General features: G+C 41.3%; 4 protein-coding genes across 7 annotated transcripts; 1 reads left to right on the forward strand and 3 right to left on the reverse strand.

Annotated features, from left to right (window-relative positions):
• Positions 1–173: 173 nt before the first annotated feature.
• LOC111604734 (dnaJ homolog subfamily C member 22) lies at positions 174–2522 on the reverse strand. Of its 4 annotated transcripts, none has more exons than XM_023322908.2 (3): positions 2249–2522; positions 1971–2116; positions 174–1890 (listed from the first exon to the last, which is right to left on the reverse strand). In XM_023322908.2, the coding sequence occupies exon 3, from the start codon at positions 1885–1887 to the stop codon at positions 604–606; it is 1284 nt and encodes a 427-aa protein (XP_023178676.2). In that variant the 5' UTR covers positions 1888–1890; positions 1971–2116; positions 2249–2522; the 3' UTR covers positions 174–603. The 4 variants fall into 4 exon arrangements, with proteins under 4 accessions (XP_023178676.2, XP_023178674.2, XP_023178675.2 ...); XM_023322906.2 differs by having other exon boundaries at positions 174–1904; XM_023322907.2 differs by having other exon boundaries at positions 1967–2116.
• A 768-nt stretch (positions 2523–3290) lies between these two features.
• LOC111604736 (zinc finger C4H2 domain-containing protein) lies at positions 3291–4533 on the reverse strand. The gene has a single exon (XM_023322910.2). The coding sequence runs from the start codon at positions 4317–4319 to the stop codon at positions 3333–3335; it is 987 nt and encodes a 328-aa protein (XP_023178678.1). The 5' UTR covers positions 4320–4533; the 3' UTR covers positions 3291–3332.
• A 792-nt stretch (positions 4534–5325) lies between these two features.
• On the forward strand, positions 5326–7864 carry LOC111604733 (glycosylphosphatidylinositol anchor attachment 1 protein). Its single transcript, XM_023322904.2, has 5 exons — positions 5326–5677; positions 5751–6101; positions 6167–6367; positions 6428–7533; positions 7600–7864. Exons 1-5 carry the CDS (start codon positions 5500–5502, stop codon positions 7726–7728), a joined length of 1965 nt encoding a protein of 654 aa, XP_023178672.1. The 5' UTR covers positions 5326–5499; the 3' UTR covers positions 7729–7864.
• Positions 7865–9171: 1307 nt separating this feature from the next.
• On the reverse strand, positions 9172–10881 carry LOC111604735. The gene is made up of 2 exons (XM_023322909.2): positions 10773–10881; positions 9172–10696 (listed from the first exon to the last, which is right to left on the reverse strand). Exon 2 carries the CDS (start codon positions 10645–10647, stop codon positions 9766–9768), a length of 882 nt encoding a protein of 293 aa, XP_023178677.1. The 5' UTR covers positions 10648–10696; positions 10773–10881; the 3' UTR covers positions 9172–9765.
• Between the last annotated feature and the right edge of the window lie 15816 nt (positions 10882–26697).

Genomic DNA, 26697 nt, shown 5'->3' on the forward strand with positions numbered 1-26697 from the left:
ATAAAACAAGTAAATGAGCTGACAATAAAATATATATATATATATCTCATGTCAAGCTTCTAGATCTTGACGATGAACGTGTGTATAAGGAGTCAAGTCGACATACTGCTCAAGTTTATATATATATATATATATATATAGGGTTAGACACGCCTCATTACAAATTTTCAATGGGTATTATCAATCTAGTCTCTTAGTTCAACTTGTTTACACAGAGATATGTCGACTACACTCCATTAGAAGTAGACCTAGACAAGCTATAAAAAGTACTTGGATTGTGGTGACAAAAAGCTGCTGCTGACTTAGAATAATACATATATATATAGAGGAGGGGGTAGGGTTAGTTGTGGAAGCCAAGAAACGTTTCTAATTACAACCAGCAATTGCCTTCGCCTCGACGTCGACACGTCACGTTGCAATTAGTCAGGCCGAAAGATATCGCTGCACGAGTTGCCTCCGCTGCATGCGCTCGTCTAGATCTAAGGTTTAGATTATGCTATGCATTAATATTAAAAATAAATACTTTATTGTTATTGAAGGATTGAAAGAAAAAAAATGCCTTAAATTTGAACAGACTTCAACTGAGATTGGGCAGCTCGGCGATTAGAGTTTAATCGCAGCGTCTTCGTTGTATTTGTTGTTCTTGCGACGGCGGCTCGATTTGATTTTGCTGAGCACGTTGTACGCCTGCTGGATTTCAATGAAGCGCTGATGCGCAGCTTCACGCAGTGCCTCGTCCTTGACCTTGTCGGGATGGTTCTCCTTCGATAGCTTGCGGTAAGCAGCCGTGATATCGGCCTGCGAGGCAGTGGCACCCACGCCCAGCACCTTGTAGGCATTGCGTTCCCCATCCACGTCCATGCTCTCGAAGACCTCGCGCCACGTCTCGTACCAGCCGTGATGCTGCCCATATATGTACGTGTCGTGGAGGGCCTGCTTCAGGTCGGTCCACCAGGCGGAGGCTAGGAAGTTCTGCAACGCCTCGTATATGGGCATTTCGCCGCCGTCCTCGTCGGTAATGGAGCCATTGAAGACCACCACAGAGCCCCACACTGCAAAATAAATGCAAATGGCAGCGCCCAACTTGACTGTGCGTTCGGTGGCACCGCGCCTGCGCGGTGGTGTACGGCGCCATTCTTTGGAGAAGCCGTCGAAAATCAGTGCAGACACAAGCGCCGACAAGAGCAGTGAATAGGTCTCATCATAGATGTAGAAGCGTGCCAGATAGGCCACCAAAGAGCCAACGTAGCACGGCCACCAAATGCCGCACTCTCGTCCAATGTTGCCAACGGTCCACACGCCCAGCGACACGAAAATCGGTATGAACCAGTGCATCCAACTAAAGTCTATGCCGGCGGTGAGAGTTTGCGGCACGGCTGAGCTGAACAGCTGGCCAAACAGATATCCGAACATCACTTGACCCATAAAGCGCTTGGATGAGTACGGCGGACGCGGATACGCGTGCAGCTTGGCAATAAACACTTTCAGAAACTGCGGATCCTCGTTGGCGTCACGCACGTATTCGGGTATGAGAAATATTTCGCTGAACCAGCCAATGCCCATGTAACCGCCCAGCGAGCACCACCAGAGGAAGGCATGACGATCGCGATGCAAATACAAATGATGCAGTCCAAAGATGCCGCCGACTAGCCACAGTATATAAGCGACCACAACGGATTTCTTCTCAGGCAAAGCGTTCTGCTCCGAATATTTCTTGCTGTGCCCATGCGCCTTCACCTTAGTTGGGGCTGCTGTGGAGCCCGAGTCGACGATCGACTCATAGCCAGAGGCCGCAGCTGAGCCACAAATATTGCTAGTGCCATTGCTGCTGGTGCTGCTGCTGCAGTTGTTGTTGTTGTTGTGCTGCAGGGTTCGCTTTTGTCCCATTTTCTGTAAGATGCTAACTGTGATTAAATTGAGTAAGTTTATTAAATCTTGTGAAATCAATGCAAAGCACAAAACTTACTAACTTGAACTTTTTATTTACTGATTTTTTCGTTCGTTTTGTTAGCCAATGCGCAAGTTCTCCCTGCTGTCACAGAGTAAGCAGTCAACAAATCGAGTCGAGTCGACAGCCAATTGAAACTTTCTCTTTTCACAAATTCTGTGCACGCAGCTGCAACAAAAAAAAGCCACCAACAACAACGAGAAAAAGAACAAGAGTGAGCAGCGACAGGTATCAAAAACAGTTATAGCCGCACTGATGCGTTCAAATCGTATTAGTTCTTAACGCTTCGTTTTTACTTACTTGGTTAATAAGGAAAACTGCGAACTGTTGGTTTAACTCAATGTTTTATCGCTTGCTGCTGTGTGCTCGTTTCGTGTTTGGTATGTGCCACTTTTCTCTGCCCAGAGCTTAGCTTGTTGCGTTCTTTTCGGTAATTTCTTTTAAGCCAGATCACGGTTTCGATTTCAAGTTTGCGGCGATCTGGCAACCTTGCGACAAGCAGTGTTGTTAAGCAACAAAATGTTTTGAGTGAACAACACACACAAGAGGTTACTTTCAAATTTTATAAACACAATTCGTTATAAACAATTTTGAATAATGCAACACACAAGATATATTATTAATTAATATGGAAACACACTTATAATAATTGAATTGCTTTTTTTTTTGTCAAAATATTTAACCTCTGATTGTTGTTTCTGTAAGTTCTGCAGAAGATATTCAATTTATAGCTACAAATTGTTCGATTTCGGATTTATATAACTCACCTCCAATATTAGTGAGCGTATTCAAAATCAAAGTGACTTCTTCTGGAAAGTAGTAAAACTAACTGAAAGCATTTGACAATTCGATAATTGTACGAAACATTCGATTTCTGACATTCGAAAAATCAGAATTGAATTTAATGTCAAAATCATTGGCCACCTCACGATCATTTGGCCACATTCATGATTTATTTTTTTTTAAATGACTAAAGAAACGATATTCGAAAATTTTTGCTGTTTATTCACTCACTATTTTGAATGCTTACACGTATAAAAAAAAGTAATTAGGTTTAGTTTGACACGATAATCGCTTAAATTTTAGACTGTCTACACATAGAATTAGAACTTATAGATAATATGCAAAACTCTGCACAGTTGACAGAATCTGAGAATACAGTTTCCTTTTGTTTGGTTTTTTTTTTAGCAGCTTACAAGCAAATGGTTATGAGAAAATGTAATACTTTCAATGTGCGGCTCTTAAGCGTCGCTAGGTTAATAAATAAGTACATACATATGTAAAAACCACAAAAAAAAAAAAATAAAAAACATTGAAAATGTTAAATTATTAAAAATTCCAATTGATGGAACACATAAAATGTAAATGATGGGAGCATTGGCAATTAGTTATTTTTCTTTTTGGGCTTCTTGGGATTACGTGAACGCGACTTGGCCTTACAGAGCGGACAAATGGGCGCGTTGCGATGAATCTGCTGATGGCAGGACAAGCAGGACTTCATTGGGGGCGGCTGTTGCCTCAGGTTCACGTTGAAGTCGGAGCGAAAAGATGGATGGTGTCCAATCCCAATGGATGGTGACTGCTGCAGCCGATTTGTGGTCGGCGGCGGCGGTGGCGGTGCCGAAAAGTCGCTCTTGCCCAGACGAGCTGCAGCCACGGCTGCAGCTGCGGCAGCGCCAGCGCTGCCTGGTGCTCCTGGCGGTGCAGGTGGCATAAACGCATGCCCCGGCCCACCACCACCACCACTAGGCACAGTTGAGCCACCGCCCCCACCGCCGCTGGCAGAATTCGGCGGTAATGCTGTCACGGTGGCCTCGGCCATTAGCGGATGCCGTGCATGGGGTCTCGCTAGGGATGTGGGCTGTGTGACGGCGGCCGCTGCGGCTGCAGCTGCTGCCACGGCCGCCGATTGTGCGGCGACTTTAAGAAAATTTGTCTGAAAGCGATCCTTTGATATGGGGCTGCCTTCTTCTTCGTGTAGGTCACGGAGTGGACTGAGGCCCAAATAGTCGCGCCGCATGTGGTCGATTTGATATTTGAGAGCGAGGTATTCTTCGTACACGCGATTGGCCATATCAAAGGAACGCGTTTGATTCTCCTTCGTCTGCTTAATGATGTTCTCCATGTCGTTGATATCTGCGTGTATCTGGCGGAGCTCCTCCACGTGCGACATCTTCTCCTCCAAAAGATGCTCCATTTCCTTGCGATATTCGTCCAGACATTTCTCCTCGTCGTCGCTTAACTTCACCTCCTTAATAATGCGCACCTTTAGTTTCTCCAGGGCCAAGGTCTTGTCCCGTATATCCTTGATTGCCTCCAGCTTGGCGTAGTAGTGCCGCTCATTGGAGCTAGAAATCTCGCTGGTGGCCATTTTGAATGGCTGCTGTGGTATTTATATTTGATGCTTTGAATACAATTTGTAATTTCGATTGATCTGCGGCACTTTTCATATACTGTGTACGCCTATTAATGTTTATTCAACAGTGCAACGTAAAGATGCAATTTTTAATTGAACTTTTATTATTTTTGTATGCGTTTTTCACTTTTGCTTTGTGTATTTCGCACAGGGATGGGTACTTTAAGCGAGGGTTTTGTTTTTAATGATATCGATATATCGATTATTGCAAAGAGAAAAACAGAATACTAAACGATTCATCGTTAACCTACCGTTGCTAAAGAACATTCTGATAAGTGGGGGTTTTTGTTTAAACTTCCTTTAATTAAGAATTATGTTTCCGGCCTAGTGTAAATATTTCATTAAAAGTAGGACATAGGACACTTATTATATATTGCGCACAATGCGCATGTGTTCTTGGGTCCATAAAATTTACAGAACACAGACACTCTAAATGCACATACCAACAACAACCTACAGCAGTTAGAGTTGATTATTAACCCAGCTGCTATATTTTATTTTATGATCCTTAAAATTGTAAAGCTTTCGGAGTTGCTCTTTATGCGGAGTCAAAAATTTCCAAAATCTTGGACAACATTATCTTTTGATTTGGAAAAGAAAAGAATTTTTAACAAATTTGGGAATGCTCAACATTTTATGTATATTATGTATATTGAGAATAGCTAAAGCCGTAACTTGAAACTAAACTAAACATATTTTTTGAACAAATAAAAACAAATAAACAAATAAATAAATAGGACTTATTGCACCAAAAAATACTATAGTCCAAATACTTTTGACCGACTACACAAAATGTGTATTATTTTATATATTTACTTTTATTTTCTTCGGAACCTATAAAGTAAACTTATATTTACTTTTTGTTTGCTGGTTATAAATAGAAAATAAATATAAGAAAAACTGAAGCTTACATATTCGGTTATATTTCTTTTTTATTATTATTCAAATTTAAAAATCGTCGAAAACCGCGAATTAAAATACCAAAAACTATTATCGATAGTAGACCATAAGTTTAAGGCAGCCCTAGTTGCTGTTTGACTTTACTAACGATAATATAAGTTAAAGAGTTGCAGCCCTAGCTGTGCCGGCTAAATTTTGTTTGCTTATTGGTTTATGGAAACTAGTGCCTGGAAAAATGGGTCTTCTTTCGGATCCGTCATTATCGACACATAACAAGCTGGTGGACAATCTGGCAAAGCATATGCGCAAGCTCTGCTATGCTTTCTACACAGCGGGCGTGGTCTGGTTTATGTGCCTCGCCCTGCCGGAATTCAATCATGGAACTTACTTATCAGAGAATGCCCTATCTCCAGGTGCGTGTATACCTGGTTGTTTTTGTTGGTATTTTCTACTTATGATCAACTGCCATGATAATTATAATTGTAGGTTTGGTGTATCCCGAGATACGCATAGATGCCAATCGATTGGCCGTCCAGATGCTAGAGGAGTTACAACGCGAACGTAAGGACCATCAGGCCACAACGCCGCATGCCTGGATTCTGGCCAAGCTAAATGAGTTTGGCTTGGAGACACATACCCACAACTATACGCTACGCTATCCGTTCGGCGGCGGCAAGGAATTCCATGGCAAGAATATCTACGGAATTTTGCGTGCGCCGCGCATCGGTTCCACAGAAGGTATAGTTTTCTCGGCGCCATATCGTCCACCGAACTCGGTGCATGTTGACATAACGCCTAGCGTGCCAGTATTATTAGCATTTGCGGAGTTTGCAAGGCGTAAGTAGGAACAAGCACAATTGCCACAGATAGAGCTTAGACTTAGAAAACTTTTCGTTCGGCAGGAAAAAATTATTGGGCCAAGGATTTGATATTCCTGGTCACCGAGCAGGAGCAGCTCGGAATGCAGGCCTGGCTAGAGGCCTACCATGACGGTGATAAAGAAGGAGACAATAGCAATTCGTACCTGTTGGCTGGGAATCTGCCTGCTCGCGCTGGCTCGCTGCAAGCAGCTTTAAACATCGAAGTGCAAGACTTGGAGATTGGTTAGTTTATTAAAGAAGTAGCATAGTAATCAAAACATTCAATGATCCACATCTTTGCAGACTATATTGATGTCAAAATCGAGGGCTTGAATGGCAAACTGCCTAATCTGGATATGTTTAATTTGGTGCAGCGCATCATGGCTCGCGAGGGCGTTACCTCGGGGTATAAGCAGACGCCTCGTAAGAAGCGTCGCTCCAACTTCTCCACTTATGAGCAGAACTTACGCCAAATGCTGGCCATGCTGTCGACGCAATCATCAGGCGTGCCCAATGGTAATCATGGACTGTTCCATCGCTATCGCATCGATGCACTGACCATATCCGCTGCCAAGCGTGTTACCAACTCCAATGTCAAGTCCAATCCGAGTTCAGCTGCCGTGCCGCTCTTAAAGGCAATCGAGGGCATTGCTCGCAGCCTGAACAATTTGCTGGAACGCTTTCATCAAAGTTTCTTCTTCTATGTGATTGTGCACAACGATCGTTATATATCCATTGGCGATTATATGCCCGCTCTAGTGGCGCTTATCGCCTGTAGCTTTCTCAAGGCGTATCTTACTTGGTCCACATTGGATGTCATAGAACGTCGTCCACAGCAGGACGGAGACGTAGCTGAAGGGTATCTTGGACCAGCTATGCAGTCGATGAAGCTGAGCTTGCCTTATGGCGTGGTATTACTCTATTTGGCTCTGGCGCTGTTCATCGGCTATGTGGGCAATGTGCTGCCGCTGCAGAAATACTTTATGGAACTGCCATTGGGCGCTGGACCGCTAACTGGCTCCATACTGGTTGCACTTAATCTGATTGGGCTTGTGCTGCCGTTCGTTGTGGTGCTGCCGGCCGGCGGACTAGAGCTGCTGCACATCAGCCTGCTGCTCATCTATGGCTGTGCTCTGATTGTCATTGGACTGCTCAACTTCTCGCTGGGCTTCTTTGTAGCGGTGCTATCGGTGCCCATGGTCGTTGCTCTGAACACAGGCAAAATGAACCGCACATTGCGCGGCTTGACGCGTCTGTGGACATTGCTTTTGAACCCGCTGGTGGTCATCTATACCATCATCCTGATCATGAGCTTCTATCAATTTCCCGAGCTGACATTCCAACAGCTGCTGCTGCGTGCCGCCTCCGCTGCCATGGATGCGGTTACCTTTGCGCTTATCGATTCAGTGGTGAGTCCGACTAGCTCAGCAGTTTCTTTAATGATCGACTCATATTTTTGTATTAATCTCTTACAGATTTATGGCAATTGGCTTTACTTTGCCATTTGCACTGTATTCTTGCCCCTTTGGATCATTTGTTGGACTCTGGCGCTGGCAAAGCGTAGCGACAATAAGATTTCACAAACTAAACTGAAAGCAAATTGATCCGCCTTTTTTTATTTCAAAATCCATGTTCGATCTATGGTAACCTCTAATAAATAAATTATGTATGTTCAACCGCATGCATAAATAGTTAATGAGCTGTTTGCCTGAAGCGATATGTAATACTTTAGGAATCTATATACTGAACACACGTTCAGCGGTCCTTGCCTGAAGGATTGCTTTATATAAACAATAGCTAAGGATGCGCTGTTTTTCCCGCTCAGTTCAGGGTCACATATTTCTACAAAAAACTAAACTTGTGATGTATATACTTGTTCACAAAGATAAAGAAGTATATAGGTTTTTTTGCAAAATATGTCTTGCTGTCCATTCGTCTATCTGTACAATCGCCGAGCCCTTCATCGCTTTTAATTATAATCAAATTTATGTAAGCCCATATTTTATTATATTCATCTGCTAATGGAACAGGTATTGAGCGGTCGGTTGTGCCCGCCTGCAATGTTCTTACGCTAAACTCAATCCAATTGAAATTCTTTATCAAATAATCCCATAAAAACTTTGAAGCAAAATCAAGGATTTCGGCTCTGCCGTGACTTGACTAATGATACGTAACGTTAGGTTATGCTGTGCTACGTTCCGTTACGTATGCCGATTTCGTGTTTTTCATTTTTCAAATTTATATATTTGTTTACGATTCAATTTGAGAAGGAAAATGCCAATTAAAAGTTGGGATATGATGTAGCGCATCAACAATAAACAAAACATAAAAACGTTTCGAGTTTTTAAAAACTCCTTGATTTGGCTTAGTGGAAACCCGCCGCAACTTTATGGTGTACCCTTTTTATGATTTTTTATACCCTGAACCCATTGAGCATTCACTGGAATTCAGGGTATATTGTTTCTGCACAAATGTGCGTAGGAAGAAGGCAGAAGGAGGCGTGGCAGATGCCAGTCGATGGACGCGGCGATCTTATAATTATGTTGAGAGCTCTTACAATTTCCTTACTATCGATAATAATCGATCTTTTGATTAGGGTCTTAGAGCGTAGCTTGATTACTTCAAAAGCTGCAGATTTCAAATTCACTGTAATGAATAAAATAATAATCAATTTTTCGGATTTTGATACTCGTTCGCATACTGGAAAGCTGTGGATGTCATTATTTTGATCTGCAAATGTCTTTGAAGAAGCGCCTCATTCTATAGCAAATTGAGCTTAGTTAAGTCCATAATGCAGCCCATGTCGCGTTCAGGATATCTCTTAGTCGGGCATTCCCTACTAGAGCAGTCGTACTTGTTTTTTTAGCATACATAATATAAAAAGTTGGGAATCATTAGTTTATTTGAATGTGTTCACGGTACGGCACACACAGACACATATATGTGTGTGTGTGTGTGTGTAATTGTGGGTGTAAAGGACATATATATTTAATATATAAAAAATATATATATAATTTGACAAAGTTGATTTATTGTGGCACACAGCGATATCACGTATTCAGTTTGAAGAGCATCAATGTCGAGAGTGGCAGGAGGGCAAGGGGATTGTGTGTTGAGGGCGAGGGGGCGTTAGCGGAAAGTGGGCAAACTTTTTGACTATGACACGCAACTCAATTTAAAAGTTTCGAGATGCTGGCAATGCGGCGGCGAGGCGATGTGATGGAGGCAGTAATTAGTTATGAGCCGGAGCAAGCGACGTAAAGCAGTGAGCAGTGAGCAGTGGGCAGTGGGAGTTGGCGTGGGCAAGTGGAGTCTACGAGTTGGAGCACAGTCCTCAGCTCAAACTGTTGCCAGCTGATGATGACGTTGAAAGGAGCAGGCTGCAGGAGAGCTGTGCTGCACTTCCCATTCAGTTGATGAGCTTAACAAGAAAAGTTTGTCACTGGCATCTGTATCAGTCAACAGCTGGGATTGGGATTGGGATTGGGATTGGGATTGGGCTTGGGAATGGGAATGGGGTTGGGATTGGGATTAGGATCTGGTTGTGTTTACGGTGCAACGAGAATTTATTGATTGTTAGCGACAATCCGAATATCGTAAATCTATGATTAGTGATGAACCATTTTAATTGGGTATCTACCCTAGTCGCGCTTGGCCAGCAACGAGGATCCGTCGCAGTCCCCTAACGTTGGCTCTCGCGGCTCAATTGGTTCGATCAGTGGCTCCTTGCCCACCACTCCTGGCATTTCCATGGCCTCGGTGATAGCTTCAAATACAGTGATTTTGTTGCTGTCACTGAAGTTGTTGTCACAGAAGTTGTTATCATTGAAGTTGATCTCATCGGAATTGTTGTCATTTGAGTGGTTCGACTGAGTGTCGGAGTTGGGGTCAGAGTGGGAATCGGTCTGTTCGTTGATAAGTTCGTTGCATAGACGCTGCTTGGTGCGCTCGAGAGCGGTGTCGCACCGTTGCATAGCATCGCGCAGGTCATTGCGTCCCAGGTCAGCGCTGAGAGCGCCGAACAGGGAGTCCAGCGAGCGTGTTGTCGTCTCCAATTCGATTTGCTGGACCAGCGAGAGATCGCGTTGATGCTGTGAACAGCAGATCATGTCCCGATTGAGATTGGTGGCATCAGTGAGCATTTGATCAAGCAGCTGATCGGTCTGATTATACTCATCTCTCAGTTCAGCGATCACGCCTAGCTCACGCGGCGACGGTGGCGGCGGCGGCGACGGCTCCGCATCGATTTTACGTTGCTTTCTTACTGTGGCGGCCAATGCTCGCTGTGTCCCGGCTACGGCACCAGTTGGGCTGTTCTTCGTTGACTTCTTTACATTGCCGCCGATAGCAGCCGGAACACTCAGCTCAGCACCAATCTCCTTCAAGTGTGCCCGCTGCTCCTCATCGTCAATGTTCAGCTGAAGGCTGGAGACACTATTCAGCTGTAAGCGCTTGGCTCGCTCCACAAGGCTGGCGAGTGCCTGCTCGGCAACCATTTTCACCTGACGTTGGGAATCGCTCATTGTTGAAATGCGAATGCGTGTCCTTACCTTTGGTTTATTTAATATGTAGCTACAGAAGAAAATCGGACTGTGTATATTTGCTGGTCGTGAAGAGATTCAAATTTTGAGCAATGTTTTATATTTACATCTGACGCTCAGCTTAGCTTAGCTTAGCTATTTTTATTTATTCCCTTAGATGTTGGTAGACTGTTTAGTTGAGCAATCTATTACCGAGCGACAAAATTCTCACAAGGCAACTCATCACTGACAGCAAACGCAATGCATTTTATTTCTCAGTTATTTTTAGTCGTTATGTTTTACATGCATAGACTGATTGATGAGTAAGTGTTGACTGATGATTGACTACCTTGTTGATTGATAGATTAACTGGTTGGTCATCAACAAGTTACGATTTCTGAGCTGATGGACTGGTTGATAGATTGACTGACTGATTGACTTGCTGATTGACGGCCGGATTTATGGACTGATTGCCTAGCTGATTAATTGGCTGATTGACTAGCTGGTTGATGGGCTGGTAGACTGGCTGATTGATGGACTGATTGACATGCTGAATGACTGGCTGATTGATTGACTGATTGACTTGCTGATTGACGGCCGGATTGATGGACTGATTAATGGATTGTTTGATGTACTGATTGACATGCTGAATGACTGGCTGATTGATGGACTGATTGATGGACTGATTGATGGACTGATTGATGAACTGATTGACTGGCTGATTGATGGACTGATTGACATGCTGAATGACTGTCTGATTGATTGACTGATTGACTTGCTGATTGACTTGCTGATAGACGGCCGGATTGATGGACTGATTGATGGATTGTTTGATGTACTGTTTGACTGACTGATAAACATGCTGAATGACTGGCTGATTGATGGACTGATTGATGGACTGTTTGATAGACTGATTGACTAGCTGATTGATGGACTGATTGATGGACTGATTGATGGACTGATTGATGGACTGATTGACATGCTGATTGACTGACTGATTGATTTGCTGAATGACTGGCTGATTGATTGACTAACTGATTGACTTACTGATTGACGGTCTGATTGATGGACTGATTGTCTAACTGATTAATTGGCTGATTGACTAGCTGATTGATTGACTGAGTGACTGGCTAATTGCCTTGCTGATTGACTTGCTAATAGATTGACTGACTGATTGATTTGCTGAATGACTGGCTGATTGATTGATTAAGTGATTGACTTGTTGATTGAGGGTCTAATTGATGGACTGATTGCCTAGTTGATTGATTGGCTGATTGATTATCTGATTGACAAGCTGATTGATGACTGATAGACTGCCTGATTGACTTAGTTATTATGTAATTGCTTATATAACTGATTAAACAATGTACACAGGAATTCATTTGACTGATTGACTGATTGACCACTCAACTAATATATAAAGTGTTATCTGACTAAGAGATTCATTTATTGATCAATCGACTGACTGATTGCTTAAATGATTCTCGCTTTATAGTGCTCATAGTTTTGATAACTTACTAATAATACTGTGCCCACTGTGCGACTCTCATTGTTCTTGTCGCAGCTACATATTGCCTTACCAGGCGCTCATCTTATATAAGCCAATGCCAACATCTTGTTTCCCTTGAGTTGATTTCCCTGTATGCTTGCGCACACATGCATAACAAAACAAGTAAGAGGGCTCAAGTCGGGAGAGTCCGCCTAGGAGATACCCTCAATCCTGTACACAGTTTCAATTTCAATGCGTAACGAAGGCCTAATAATGACACACATATGTGAGCGTTTGTTGAAGCAGAAGAGTCTTTTATCTGAAATACCCTTTTCTTCAAATTTGTTGGACATATTCAAGCTCTGTGCACAGGAACTGTGAAAGTAACATTTAAGGTCTGCAGCTTTTTGCATTCATATTGAGCTGAACAACAAAGTTGAATTATCGATAATAATCGATAGTAATCGATAATGGCATTTCATGGACGCACAGACAGAGACGGACTCCTCTTCCTGCTCAACACTGTATAGAGCCAATGGTATCTGTCACGCCTCCTTCTGGCCGTTGCATACTTTCCACACAAACAATATACCCTAAACTGACATTTTCAGTGAGTGCAGGGTATATGTGTGTGTGTGTGTGTCTATATGTGCAGCGGGGTAAGTAATGCCTGCACATATATTGTGTGCTGCTAGTTCTTATGGCGTTCATATGGCTTTACCTCAAATTTAAATGAATGGCGCAATGAAATGGAAGCTTACCCAGTTGATCGACTGCAAAGCACTCTGCACTTTGGTACTGATAGACTCTAAATAAACGTTTCTGTGAGCTCTTTAAATGTTGTCAACATACAATTTGCTTGCTCTTTTACTGAGTATTCAAAATCGATATTTATCAATATCACTAAGCTTCAACAACTGGGTTCAAGACGATGCCACCTTCTCCAGCTAATCGAACCCACAGCTTGGCTGGCCATAGGGTATACAGTTTGGGGTTAAATGCAAACGAAACCCAATAAACTAGAAAAGTAATAGGCATTAAGGATAGCAAACTATTTATGTAGCTGGCTGCCTATTTGATTCTCTGACTTGGCGAAGTACTTAAATTTGGCGCATGTTCAATTCCTTTGTCCTTTAGCTACGCAGTTGTTTAGCACATTAAGCCACTGAAATAACTAGCAGATACACAAACACACACATATATGGTGTGGGAAATGGGCCACGGCTGCTGACTGGGAATGATGGCATCTTTATATCCTTGCGTTGGAGTTGTCAGCTGTTTTTATGGCAAAGTTATGACGTGCCTCATTCAGAGGCTTACACTCGGGCAGCAAGGGAGAACGCGCACACAAAGCATTAGGCTAACGAACTCCGAATGCCCTAACAAACAAATATCATATACGTGCCTCAGGCCTAGACCCTGCTTGTGGTACGAAGACACGAGATATAGGAGAAGTCTGAGTTCATCTCAAATTATCTCTTGATATTACTCAATATAAATGGGGAATGAATGATATAAGTGTTGTTCAATATTTTATTATGCTGATTAAAATAATAAAAAAATTAAAAAAAATTAAAAAAATAAGGATTCATATTAATAAAGAGATATATAGTGCTGATAATAGTAATGATAATATTCCATTTTCCATCCCGAATAATAATAAATAACCCATAATACTAATGTACATATTAACAACATAAATAATAATCCCAACTCAAATGTTTGCCCGCACATAATTCATCACTTAGGGAAAATATCTTTTCGAAGAGTGCGAGAAAAAAACGCTGAAATGAAAATACGACAACGTTGTCAAGGTGAAGCTGACAGCGAGCCCATCGACAGCCAAAAACCAGGAGCCAGTCACCAGCCGCCAGTCACTAGCCGCCAGCCGGCAGCCATCAGGCAGCAGGCAGCAGGCAGCAGGATCCAGGATCCAGTCGAGCAGCCAGTTCCGAAAGCCAAAGAAGGGAAACTTTTATGCGAGTTTTCTGGTGCAGAGGCAACTTTTGCCTTTTATGTTCTTCTCGTTGTCGGCAGCTATCAGTTAGTGTGTGTGTGTGTGTGTGTGTGTGTCAGCATGTGTGTGCGTGGAGGCGCTTATGGCGTTTTGTGTGACATTTATTGTTATTTAACTGTGACAAACTTTAAGGATAAGCATGCATAGACTTGTGTAGTCCTGTCTGATGCGACATGCGGACGCCATGTAAGCCATGCCATGCCATGCCATGCCATGCCACGCCATGCCGTGCGATGCCATCCGCACCTCCTGGCCGCCTCACCTGCCAGGTGAATTTGAAAGTCAACATAAAATATACACGTATTGCTGCGAAATTGAAATCAAAACTGAATATGAACTGTTGTAATGCGCGCTATGAAATATTTATGGCATCCACTACAATATGTATTTTGCTGCAGGATTGCCGAACTTGGCCAGCTGGCAGAGGAGCAGTGGGCGGGGCTGGGTTGTCTATCTAAAATATGAAATTTATTTCATTCGTTCCTAAGTTCACTTGTTATACGAGCTTAATGTCTACAACTCTTAACTTTGCGCATTGATTGGGTTTCTATTTTAAAATATTTTTAATGAACGCAAATTGCATTTTTGTATTTATACGAGGGTGGTCTAAATAATTACCGACCTTAACATGAAGCATAAAATTATGGAATATATAAAAAAAAATATTTATAAATATTAATTATGTACAGTGAAATATATCTAAAATAATATTTCGTATATTTAGTTGCATATGAAATAGAAAATGTATTGAATTAATACAGATCTTAGCTAAGCGAATACCCTTGAGCTCCTTAGCTATCTAAGCACGAAGCAGTCTACAGGGTATCTGTTTACCAATCAAGTTGTTCACACTATATGCGCCTCGAGCTTATTCTGTAATAGTTCGCTTTTCATTGAACTTCTTGAGTAATCAACAGCTTAAGTAACAGGATATCTTTTCAGAGTATCTGCGTCGGCGTTATCCTCGCTGTTAGCTCGCTTATATGCGACTTCCTTCTCTAATAGTTCACTTTCCATTGGGCTAATAATTTCCGTAATTCACACCTATGCGCAACTGGCGGTAAATCAAAGTCAAATGCAAAGCAGGCGTAATAAGCCGTGCCCGCTCCTTGCGCGCACACACGCGCCAAAAGGCAGACAGACAGAAGAGGGTAGGGGCATGTGGCATGCATCCAAGTGGAGGCAGTGGCAGCGGCAGCGGCAGCTAAAAGCTGCTGACTGGCAGCGGATGCGCTGCATTTGAGCATTTGAGCATTTGCACATTTCCGGCATTGTTCACTCAGGCCATGCATAATCGATTAACTGGTGCCCCATAAACATGACCGTAAAATGTGCAAATGCGCGGTTTCGCCTTACGCCGACGCCGACGCCAACCCCGACTCCGATTCCGATTCCGATTCCGACTACGTCTCCAGCTCCAACAGCACTGAATCTGCGAGTGTTTCAGTTGGTGGGTTACATGCATAAATGCAAATGCTATGGCAATACCAGCATCAATACATATGCAAATCAAGCGTCACCCGTTGCCAGCCAGCAACCAGCAGCCAGCAGCCAGCAGCCAGCAGCCAGCAGTTAGCAGTCAGCAGCCAACAAAGAAAACCTCAGCAACAATTGTCAAGAGGCGTAACCGAAGCTTTGTATACCCTATATATTGTTTCTATGACAAGCTTGTCTTTTCTCTTCCTCTCTCTGACATAACCATAACTGAAAGCTGCCACAAATCGATACTTATCGATTTCAAAACGAAGTGCTTGAGAGAGGGTATAGTAGTTGAACAGTTCATTAGATTAATAATTAATTAAAATATGATCGCTTTACTGTTCAAGAATATATATATATAAGTAATTTGTATTATCGATAACACAATAATTAGTGTTACATACACAAAACAGAATATTGTCAAACTCTATATAAATCACTTTTCAATGGGTATACAAGCAAAATCCACTAAATGTCAAAGCTGTTAAAGCAAGTATGCAATTTCTACTTGACTGTGTGTGTGTGTGTGTGAGTGTTTGAGCGTGTGTGTTGGGTATTAATATCTAATTTTTCCCACAAATGAGCCATGGAAAACGCACCTATGACCTAATGCCAAATGGAATCGTAAAAAGACATGTGTATGCAAATTAATGAAGTAACTAAGACTGAATCTTGGCAGAAGGCGAGAGCTAGTGAAGGAGGAAGCAAGAGAGACAGAGACAGATATACAGAGAGTGGAAGAAAGAAGGTGTTATATAGAGAGAGAGTAAGAGAGAGAGAGGGGGGGGGGAGAGTGTGAGAGAGAAAGCATGTGAAAAAGTGTGTATGACACAGAGAGAGAGGGAGAGCAACAATCAATAAAGAGAAAGGGAAAGAGAAAGACATAACTAGGGAGAGAGAGAGAGAGATAGAAAGACAGAAAATAATGAAGAAAAGAGTAAAAGAGAAATAGAAAAACAGAGAGAAAGAGAGAGCTATGGGCAGAGAAACAGAGAGTGATAACCAGAGAGAGAGAGAGAGAGAGACCGAGAGCTGAAGGCAGCGAGACAGAGAGGAAGTGAACGAAAAAGAAGAGGAGACAAATCGACAGCTACTTATAGAGTAAGAAATATATGTATATAGTAGTCGGCCTCGCCTTTAGCCTGGTGACAGAGTGTACGAATAGCTCGTGAATTTAGACAGCTTTCATTTAGAGCTCATAACTGTATTTTACTTTTGCCTAAACATGTATATGTCCAATATGTCCAACAGTGTGAAATGGGAGTGAACAGACATGAAACAAGTGTTGATTGCATTACATCATTAAAATTGAAAGCACGCATGGGAAAGGCCATGTCAAAATGCACTTCTACAATTGTAACAAGTAATGTATACATTTCAGATTTCACATTTACTTATTAATTGAATATTATTTCAAAGACAGCATTGAAGGCTTCCAGCCAAGACATGCTCTGAATGCTCTCCTCGAGCTGCAGCGAAGTAGATTCAAGTATCATGCAAAGCAAAACTTATAATTGTATATAAATAAATATATATATGTAAATATATATATATATATATATATATATGCATATACATATCAAAGTATTACATATATTAATGAAATGCTTACCTTGATTTCAGCTTACATTAATTTTGTATGAATTTCGACATGTTGTTTGACTCACTTCATCTTGTCCTCTGTCGAATGCAAGCTGAGGTGGATTTTGTTGTTTAAACTTAGTCATGTATATTTGGCTCAAATGGCGTTGCGTGGGTGGTTGGGTGGTGCACCGCCACGAGCACAAAAGTTGCTGCCGAATATGCTTTGAGGCGCATAACTTTTGGCCAGCTTTGATGCGAGCGCCAAACATTGAAAGGCGACGCAGCTGCAGGAGATGCGAATCTCAAATCTCAAATCTCAATTCTGAAATCTTTGATAAAGGTATTGCGCATGGTTTAGCAGCAAGTGCTAAATATATTGCTGTGGCTACGCCCGGTGAGAGCTACAATGAGCATGTTGCGAAACTTTTCAATAGCATATAGAATGGCTATGCTCCGTCCCCTTCGTAGCCAGCGCCACCACGCGCTCGCCCCGCTTTATACATATTTAGTTCAATTCTATGGCATGTATTGAAATTATTTTATAAGCACATGAGATGACAGAGCGGGCGGAGCATCTGGTTTGAGTGGGTGGCACATGGTGGTTGGAATTTATCATTGTGTGGCAAAAAAGTATCGTTACTGAAATTTATAAAGTATGGAGAGTTTGTGAAAGGAAAAGGAAAGTCGTATAGTGTGTGCGAGAGGAGCTTGTATAAAGAGAAAGCGAGAGATGAAGAGGAACAATGTAAAAAACAATAAAAAAGTAAAGGAAAAACTAAAAGTGAAAAAATAAAAGAAGCAGAGAGTTGGATACAAAGTGATGGGAAGAGATAGAGAGAGAGAGGGAGAGAGAAAGAGAAAGAGAGAGAGAGGAAGAGATAAAAACAAATATAGAAATAGAAAGGAGAGAGTGAAAGATAGTGAAGAGATAGAAAGATAGAAGGAAGAGAGAGAAAAAGAATAGAGTGAAAAAGGAGAGACATATAAGGAGAAAAGGATAAAGAGAAAAAGACATAGAGATAGAAAGCAACAGTCAGATGATGACATACAAACAGAGTGAGAGAGATAAAAATACAGATGGATAAAAAATGAGAAAGAGCAGCAAGGGATAAAGAGGACTCAGTCAATAGTTTTTCATTCAATTTGTGATAAGCGCTTTAAAATATAGCTATACGATGCGACCCACTGAGACTATATTTATTTAAAAGCGCTCGACCCAATTATCAACTGCATTCATATAAATGTATGTGACAGGGCCGAACTGACAGAGTGACAAAACACCACACAGCCTTGGCTTGACTTTCTGTGAAAAAAGCATAGCATACTTTTTGGCATTACAAATGCTGTGCCATCTGCAGCACATTTGAGTTAAAGCCAGCTCTGCCGAGCATGTGTATATGCGTGTGTGTGTGTGTCTGTATGCACACATGATCCATGTGTATATAAATAAGTAAACATATATGTATATAGTTATAATATTTATGTGTAAATATGTGTATGATAACATGTGTGTGTGACAGTACTCGGACTTGTGCACAATCAGCTTGCGGCTTCTCAAACAAAACCGCAACTGTGAAAGGCATTATAATAAGCTACAACACTACCGCCAACGCCAACAACACCAACAACAACAACAACAAGCAACAACAATGCAAATGACAATGTGACAAACTTTGTTTCAGTATTTAACTTTCATATGTTTGCGCCTTCTGTGGGTTGAGTGTGGTTCGCTTCATGAAACTGGATAGCTTTACTCTTACATACTCACTTATCACAGACACACATGCACATACGCACACACAGACAGGGTATTTAAAAGGCAAGTGAGTCGAAGCATCGGGGCTTATCCATCTGGGAAGTGCCTTTCTAGCTGGGAGCAGGCAGCAAAATGTTTGTCAAACTGCCAAAATGTCTGCCAGCTGACTGATAGACGGGACAGAGAGAATTTGCGCCCGACAGGACAAACAAGAGGCACACACACAGACACAGGCACACACTATTCGCTCGTCAAAGGGCTGTGCAATTCACGTACATAAACAATGACAACGAGCAAGAACAATAACCCACCAAAGCCTTCGAGAGGGCAATGCCTGACTCAAAGATACCGTGAACTTTGGTATCTATACGAATTGAATAAGATTTCTTAATTCAAATCTGATCTCACGCAAGCACTATATATATAACACAATTTCAAAGATCAGGTCAGCTGTTAAGCCTAATCCGCAATAAATATGCATTGGGGCTTGGGAGCTTCTCTACATTGTCACATACAATTACTCACAATCAGCATACCCTGTCAATGGATTTAGGGCATAACAACGACAACCACAATAGCAGGCAACAGGCATCATCCAGTGGACGGCATTGCAGATACTAAAACCATCAAAAAACAGCAATGCAAATGGACTTTATTTATGACTATGGAAAAATACGCTCTCTCGTATTAGTGTGTGCGTGTGTGTGTGTGTGTGAGTGTAAAAGTGTGCGTGCTTAGATGCGTGGGTGCTCGTTTCTTTTAGTGACAGTGCTCTGTGGCATTGGCGTTGTGAATATTCCAAAAAAAATATTAAAATGAAGTTTCAACGATGCAGTCGGACATGACCGACCGTTTAATACTTTCTTGCAAGAAATGATACTCATCTTTAAAATTACATTTAAAACTGTATGGGATATCGTTCTTAGAGATATATCATGGCCCAGGTTTACGAGATAATATATGAATATCAAATGAAAATATAACTTAAGATAATTAAAACTGTTCGATTTCAAAATTTTGAGTGAAATAAATCATAAGACTTTGCGAAATTATTATTCTTTTGGGGAACAGATGGAATCTCCAGAAATGTCTAAAAATCAAGAAAATTAGTCAAAAATAGAGTGAAAAGTATAGGAGTATAGTCAGTAGAAGTTAAAAAACCTTAGTCTTCAGTCACATACTCAATGTACTCATCATACATCGTACTAGAAACGTTCAGATTAGGATCGACTTACAGATATCCCGTTATGAAGTTTGCGAGTGCTCTAAGAAATATAATATAAGAACAATGAAAGAAAACAACATTTGTTTCTGTTAGACCCTGTGATCGCATTTGTTATTCAACTTAAACATGTAAAAAGTTTATATTTAGAGCTTGACTATAGATTATTCTGTACGTGTACATGAAAAGAAAATCTCTTGTCCTGGAATGCGACTGCAGCGAGTGATGTTAACAGAACTCATAACCTCACTTTGCGGCTTTTAACTTTTGTTTACTGCAGCAGACACTAAAATCGTGCAACCGCAGAAAAATGCTGGTGGCTAAATATGTATGCACATATGTGCATATGTATGCGGATGCTTGCACATGTGTATTTACACATACTTACTCATGTCTAGTTTTCACTTTGACAGTTGCATTTCATGGCTGTTTGCCACCGTTTTTTTCACACACAGTGTGACCAGCTGCTTTTTAAAGGAAAATATGAAATTGCAGTTGCGAACATATATTTGCAGAGTATAATTGACAGATGGCGCTGCTGCGGCAGACAAGGCACAGCGCTCTGTCAGCTGATATCGAAAATTGCAAAAAAAAAAAACGATCGACGCAACTGTCATGAGCTTGACCAATCAAGAATGAGCTTTTACAATAACTTTAATATTGCTGTTTTTTAAGTTATTGATAGCATGCAGCTGTTATATTTAATAAGATTTTTCATTTGATTATGCCTGCTAAATGTTTGAGTATACAACACAAATTGCTAAAACAAAATCTAATGCAGTGTGAACTTAGTCGTTGCAGTTAGGCATTATTCATTGAATGTGCAGGAAAAGGGGGCGAAATATTATTACTAAAAATAAGAAGAGAAGAGTCTCAAAAAAGCCGAAACAATGTAATATCCTTAATCAATTTTTTTTGTTTGAAATTTTTTATTCATTTTATTGTTAAATACAATATTTATACCAAAAATGTATAAAATTTTAATTTGAACTGAAATCGAGGGGCATTTTAAAGTCATATTCGCTCAAACATTTTTCATTTGTTGCACACGCGAATTAGTGGCAGCTCGTTTTGCTTTTGTGCTCAGGGCTCCTGTGCGAGTTAGCGTGGCCTGATTACATTCGCGAATCACATAACTCACCACCTGCCCCTTTCGCAGCATGGAATTGAAACTGTAACCACGCATTGTGCTCGGCACCTCAATCATTTGGCCTGATGCAAGTGTCTTCCATTCGTTACGCTGTTCGGATGCATTCACGTCCACGTGTACACGTCCGCATCTATGACACACGCCATTGTTGCCACTGCGCTCGTTCCATTGCCGAGCGTCAGGACAAAGTCCCCATTGGCAATGTGCATGCAAACACGTTTTTGATTAGAAATCAACCAAAATGACATAAACAAAAGTCAACTGGATGTTGGACACTTCTCTCTCCCCCGTTCCCTCTCCTTCTTGCTTGCTCTGTTTCTTTCTATCTGTTAAAAGAATCTCAAGTGTCCTCTATTCCGCTTTAATTGGCTATTACCTTGCAAATAGGCCTTAACTTAAATTTAATCGATATACTTTGATCTTAAAGTCAACGCTTATCGATATGACACCATGTTCGATAAATTTGTCGCATGCGTTCCTCAATAAAGCTAGGTTATTTAGCTTATGCAATGCATATATCGCTAGTTATCCATTATACATATAGCATAGTGTACTGTTAGAGCTAATAAAATAAAGTACAATTCAGTGACATAACAATTTATCGATCTGGACAGCTCTCGCTCTAAGGAGAAAATTTCCGACTTCATTATTTGGGCATTCCAGTGCTCTGATTGCCTCCAGCTGGTCGTGAGTGCTCGTTTGTACAAGTGTACCTATATACATTATAAATTAGCAGTTTTGGGTACTTAAGGACTCGGACGGAACGGGTGGGGGCGGGGGCGGAAGCAATTTATGCAACAGCTTTTGCAGCTGGCATCAAAAAGCTTAATCAACTTGTCCTAAATTGTGCAAAAATTAAATTTTTCCCTGGCAAATCGCATAATAAATGCGAGAGAGAGCGCAAGATATAAAAATTTCAATTTTTGAAATGCAAATGGAATACAAATATTTGCATAAACACGAGCAGCTCGCCAAAGAGAATGGAAAGCAAAGACCGACCATCTGCCGGTTCGGTTGGCTCAGAAATCTTTTTTCCTTTTTTTTCTTGGCAGAGTCCCGGCACAAAATGAGTGCAAAATGGAAAAGCAAACGTGTGAGAACAGCTTGAGGATACCCTGTAAATAGCAGAATCAGAAATTGAAAATAATTTTGCTTCTAACTTTAAACTTTAACTAAAATATGAAAAATACAATGAAAAGTTTATGAAATTTTTCATATTCAGTTGACTCGATGAAATGGAAACAATCCTTACGAATAGAATTTCTCATTTTTGAGCTTACAAATTTCAATAACTGTTAAAAAAAGGCATTTTGTATTCTGTGAAGTAGGGCTATTCCCTTAAGAAATTAAGTAAAAGAAATGCTAATAAGGAAAAATGAATATCGATAAATTGTCATTGAATCGGATTATTAATTTGCCTAATGCACTTAAAAGTCTGTGAAATGGGAAAATTTACTGTTTTTATTTGTACCTTTACGTGCAGGTAATCAGATTGGAGTCCTTCGGAAAGGGGGTCAGGGCTGCCTTGTGACTGATCCACACAAAATGCCAATTAAATTCGACACCAAAGTGCACAGCAAATGTAATTTGTGAGTGCTGAATGGTGGCTGCTGTGGACGCAGCTGCACCACGTCGCAGTGCTCGGAAGGGACGCCAGCCACGTTGTTGCCCACTTCATCATTACCATTCATAGTCGCTTAAAAGGCTGGCGCTAATCAATGTCAAAATATGCGGGACCCAGCGTTGTTGGGGCACTTCAATCAATATGGAAAATCAGAACGTGATTCATATTCAGTGCGCGCAAAGCCCCAATGAAATGAACAGCAGCCAATCCTAGTTGAGAGGACTCAAAAATAAAAAAGAAAGGAAATTAAATACATGTTGCTTAAGGATAGGGGGCGAGCTGTGGCGCTGGTGGCGCCTCGTTGTATTTACAGTACGGAAATGATGGCTGAGTGCTGGCCGAGTGGGCACAAACGAGTCGTCGGACTTTGTCCTGCTTATAAATAGCGATTGGCAAATCACGCGTAAAAGGAAACATTTCACAAATTGAATCGTAGAAACGAATATTATATATACATTTGAGCACTTCGAGCGCATAAAATGGTCATTTGATGTTTTCCGCCTCTGCTCGCCTCGCCACTCGCCTCTTCCTTTGCCCGCTCAATACGTTTGCCTCTCATTAAATTTCCAATTTAATTTCTTCAATCTTCTTGAGTTTGCTTAAGATTTTACCTGCTTTGAAATGTGATAATTTATTGGGCATTAAATGTTAATCGGTCTAGGCTGTGCACCCAAAGCAAGACACCTGATATATGTCAGCTCGACTGAGGCCTCTAGCAAACACGTTTTTCCTATTAGCCTGTTCACATCGAAATTGAAGTGCAACTGGAGAAATTCGTACTCTTCATTTGAAGCTCGGAAAACTTGCTTTCGCATGCGGAGTGTCAGCCTGTTAGTTGATTGATTGATTGATTGATTGGTTGATTGATTGTATGATGCTTAATGCACAGTGCTAGTCATAGGAGTTATGAAACTCATTTAGCTTAGGTGATATAAGTGAAGTAAGCCTAGCAAAAGTTTACCTGGAAAATGTTTAAAAACTTTGAAAGACGTTTGACCTGTGGCTTTCACTGTTTGCCTATGTGGCAAAGTTCAAACTCATGGCTAGGCGTAGCTCTGAAATTTATATGTGTTTCAGCCTGAGTATACGCAGCCTGAGTATACCAAGGCGTTGGCTTGCTGCTTGATTCATGGCACTTTCAAGGTCCTTTGCTCGGTTAACGGCGCAAAAAAGTGTAAAGGTTTTCCCGACTTGGCCCATAAAAGTTGTATATATATATATGTACATGTATAAATATGTATGTAGAAGCATATAAAACAGGAATACGGAATATTGTGCTGAATGTTGCATAATAAATAATTCAATTTGGCCTCCAGTTTTGGTTATTTTGTCTTCTTTGGGGCTGGACCTTGCAGGCACATTGTTAGTTTGGTTAACGCTCGCTGCTCCATGTCAATCTCAATCTGAATCTCAATCGCCATCTTCAGCGTCATTTCCATCTTCATCAGCAGCAGTAGCAGTCGAGTATCCGTATCCTTGGACGTCTCGCAGTGACAGACGCGCAGGATTTACCATTTGTAACCAAAGCACGTCTCGCTGCCAACAAATCACGCACGTTAACACCTCCGAGGCACAAGGCGAAAATCAGCGACACAAACAGCCACGCCGACGCCCCTTCCCCTTCCGCCCTCCTCCCACACTTTCACTCTCTGTTTCACTCTCCGTCTAGTTGCGTCTTTTTGGCACCGGCCAGTGGTTGGGCGGCATAGCATGTCTTCCAATTGACAGCCGAGTGTCTATGACATGGCGTTGGCCTCTGTCCCTCGACCGTGTCCCTCGACTACGCTGAAAGTTTTTCGCTGTTCTGTGTTCTGTTTTTGCCCAACCGCACGTAGCATGCAACACTTAATTAAGCTACCATTAAACTCTCTCGCATCCGTCTAGCCGACGGCCCCCAATGCACCACCCTCAAGCAGCCGCCATCATTACGCGCGTGTGTGTATGTGTGTGTGTGGCTCACTAACCGCAACGACAACAACAAGCACAATTCGTAATTGCATCGTCAACTGATTGATAATATCGGGTTGCCCGCAAATGTGCATATCTGTGGACAGTTGCGTCTCATCGTGGGAGTCCATGTGATTTGTGAATGCCCGCTGTGCGTGCTGCTGCTGCTCGTATGTATGTGGACGCGATGGTTGGATGGATTCATGAAACCAGCAGCAGGGGAACGCCATACGAACAGAACATATAGTTATTGGACTAATTCAATTTCGAAGCAATTCGGAGTTTTTCGGAGTTAATCAAAATTATTCGGAATAGCAAAAGTCGATCTTTTCGAACTGAAAATCATTTCTAAAGCAAATAATTTAGAATAATTTGCATGAATTTAATTAAATAAGGATCATTCGGAGTAATTCGGAAAGTTCAATTTGTGCCAATATATGATTTATCATGTATAACATCAAATCTGTACTGAATCGGATTTTAAATAGTTTAAAATAAGTTCAAGGAATTCGAATTGATTGAATATATTTTCCTTTGCCTTCTTTCTGAAACAATCCGAATTCTGTTTATTGATTTTTTCAATGGAACTGAGTCAGAGAATTTTCAAATATCTTTTTAGCTCAATATTATTTTGAAACTATGACAAGTAAAAGTAAAACTATTCTCAAAATTAAGCTAAAGTTAAGATTCTCTCTGCAGCTGTATATCGATTCCGGAATGGATCTTTGACTGAAGTCAGAGTTCAATCCTAAAAATATGATTCAAGCTGGCATAGCCCGAATAATACCTTTGACACAAGCCGTATACAATGCTCTGACTATGTTATATAAGCAACGTGACTGCAAGCAGAACTATGCAAACTAAGCCTTTCAGATTCAGATTCTGGCACAAAGTGTGGTCACAGTCAAGTGCCTTCTATTGCTATCCTCGCTAAAGGACGAGGACCCCAAACAGCTTGTAAATGTTGAAAAGGAGCATTTGAGTGCGAGCATCCGGTTTGCTGCTGAGCAGCTTTTAACGAGCTTACCGGAATAATGATGGACGAGTGACGTCGCATATTTTAGCTAAGGCAATCGGAGAAACGGTAGAGGGGAATGCGGGCGTAGCAGAAAGAAGAGAGTCGCGACGAGCTGGCATTAGCCAGTAAGCAGCTACCCTATTAAAAACTGTAGCCAAAATGCTTAATGATGCCAGCGCAAGTGCTCTTCTGTGCATTAGCTAAGACTCTTCCGTGTCCAAGGCTTAACCGCAATATTTGATTTCGCTTAAGAGCTCGACTGCCCGAACAGAATTACCATAATCTCTTAATCCGGTTGCAATTGTAAGATGTTTCAATTATTATGGTCTACAATACCAAGTAAGATATATATGTATATGTCTATATATATATATTTGTCTATATATATATATATATGTTTGTTAGTATCAAGTTGTCCGGTTTACAGGGTATCTGCAGCTGGTTAAGCTTCTGTTGAGTTGTTGTGTTGGTATTATGAATATTAATATAAATAAATATATATATTTTGGTGCATCTGCTTACTAGGGTATTGAATTGAAGATTATAATAGGGTATCTGTTAGTCGAGCACTTGCTTTCAGCTCATTATTTTTGTGTTAGATTACAGAATTATAACTTTGGCTTTAGCTTTTATAAGCTTCTCACTTCGATTGCACATTACACATTCTACAGGGTATCTACTAGTCGATCACTTCTCACTATTATTTCCTGTATTTACGCTGACCTTTAGTCTGTCACTAACACCTTTAACACCTTTGCAGCATTGTA

The sequence above is a fragment of the Drosophila hydei genome, unplaced genomic scaffold (genome assembly GCF_003285905.1).
Source record: "Drosophila hydei strain 15085-1641.00,03,60 unplaced genomic scaffold, DhydRS2 tig00000250-arrow-arrow-pilon, whole genome shotgun sequence".
NCBI lineage: Eukaryota > Metazoa > Arthropoda > Insecta > Diptera > Drosophilidae > Drosophila > Drosophila hydei.

What these genes read in the sequence shown, in the direction of transcription:
- LOC111604733 (XM_023322904.2), top strand. Translation starts at nt 5,500, where the DNA reads ATGGGTCTTCTTTCGGATCCGTCATTATCGACACATAACAAGCTGGTG. An exon ending in ATTTGCGGAGTTTGCAAGGC is followed by an intron (nt 6,102 to 6,166) that starts GTAAGTAGGAAC and finishes TTCGTTCGGCAG; the next exon opens with GAAAAAATTATTGGGCCAAG. An exon ending in AGTGCAAGACTTGGAGATTG is followed by an intron (nt 6,368 to 6,427) that starts GTTAGTTTATTA and finishes ACATCTTTGCAG; the next exon opens with ACTATATTGATGTCAAAATC.
- LOC111604735 (XM_023322909.2), bottom strand. Translation starts at nt 10,647, where the DNA reads ATGAGCGATTCCCAACGTCAGGTGAAAATGGTTGCCGAGCAGGCACTC.
- LOC111604734 (XM_023322908.2), bottom strand. Translation starts at nt 1,887, where the DNA reads ATGGGACAAAAGCGAACCCTGCAGCACAACAACAACAACAACTGCAGC.
- LOC111604736 (XM_023322910.2), bottom strand. Translation starts at nt 4,319, where the DNA reads ATGGCCACCAGCGAGATTTCTAGCTCCAATGAGCGGCACTACTACGCC.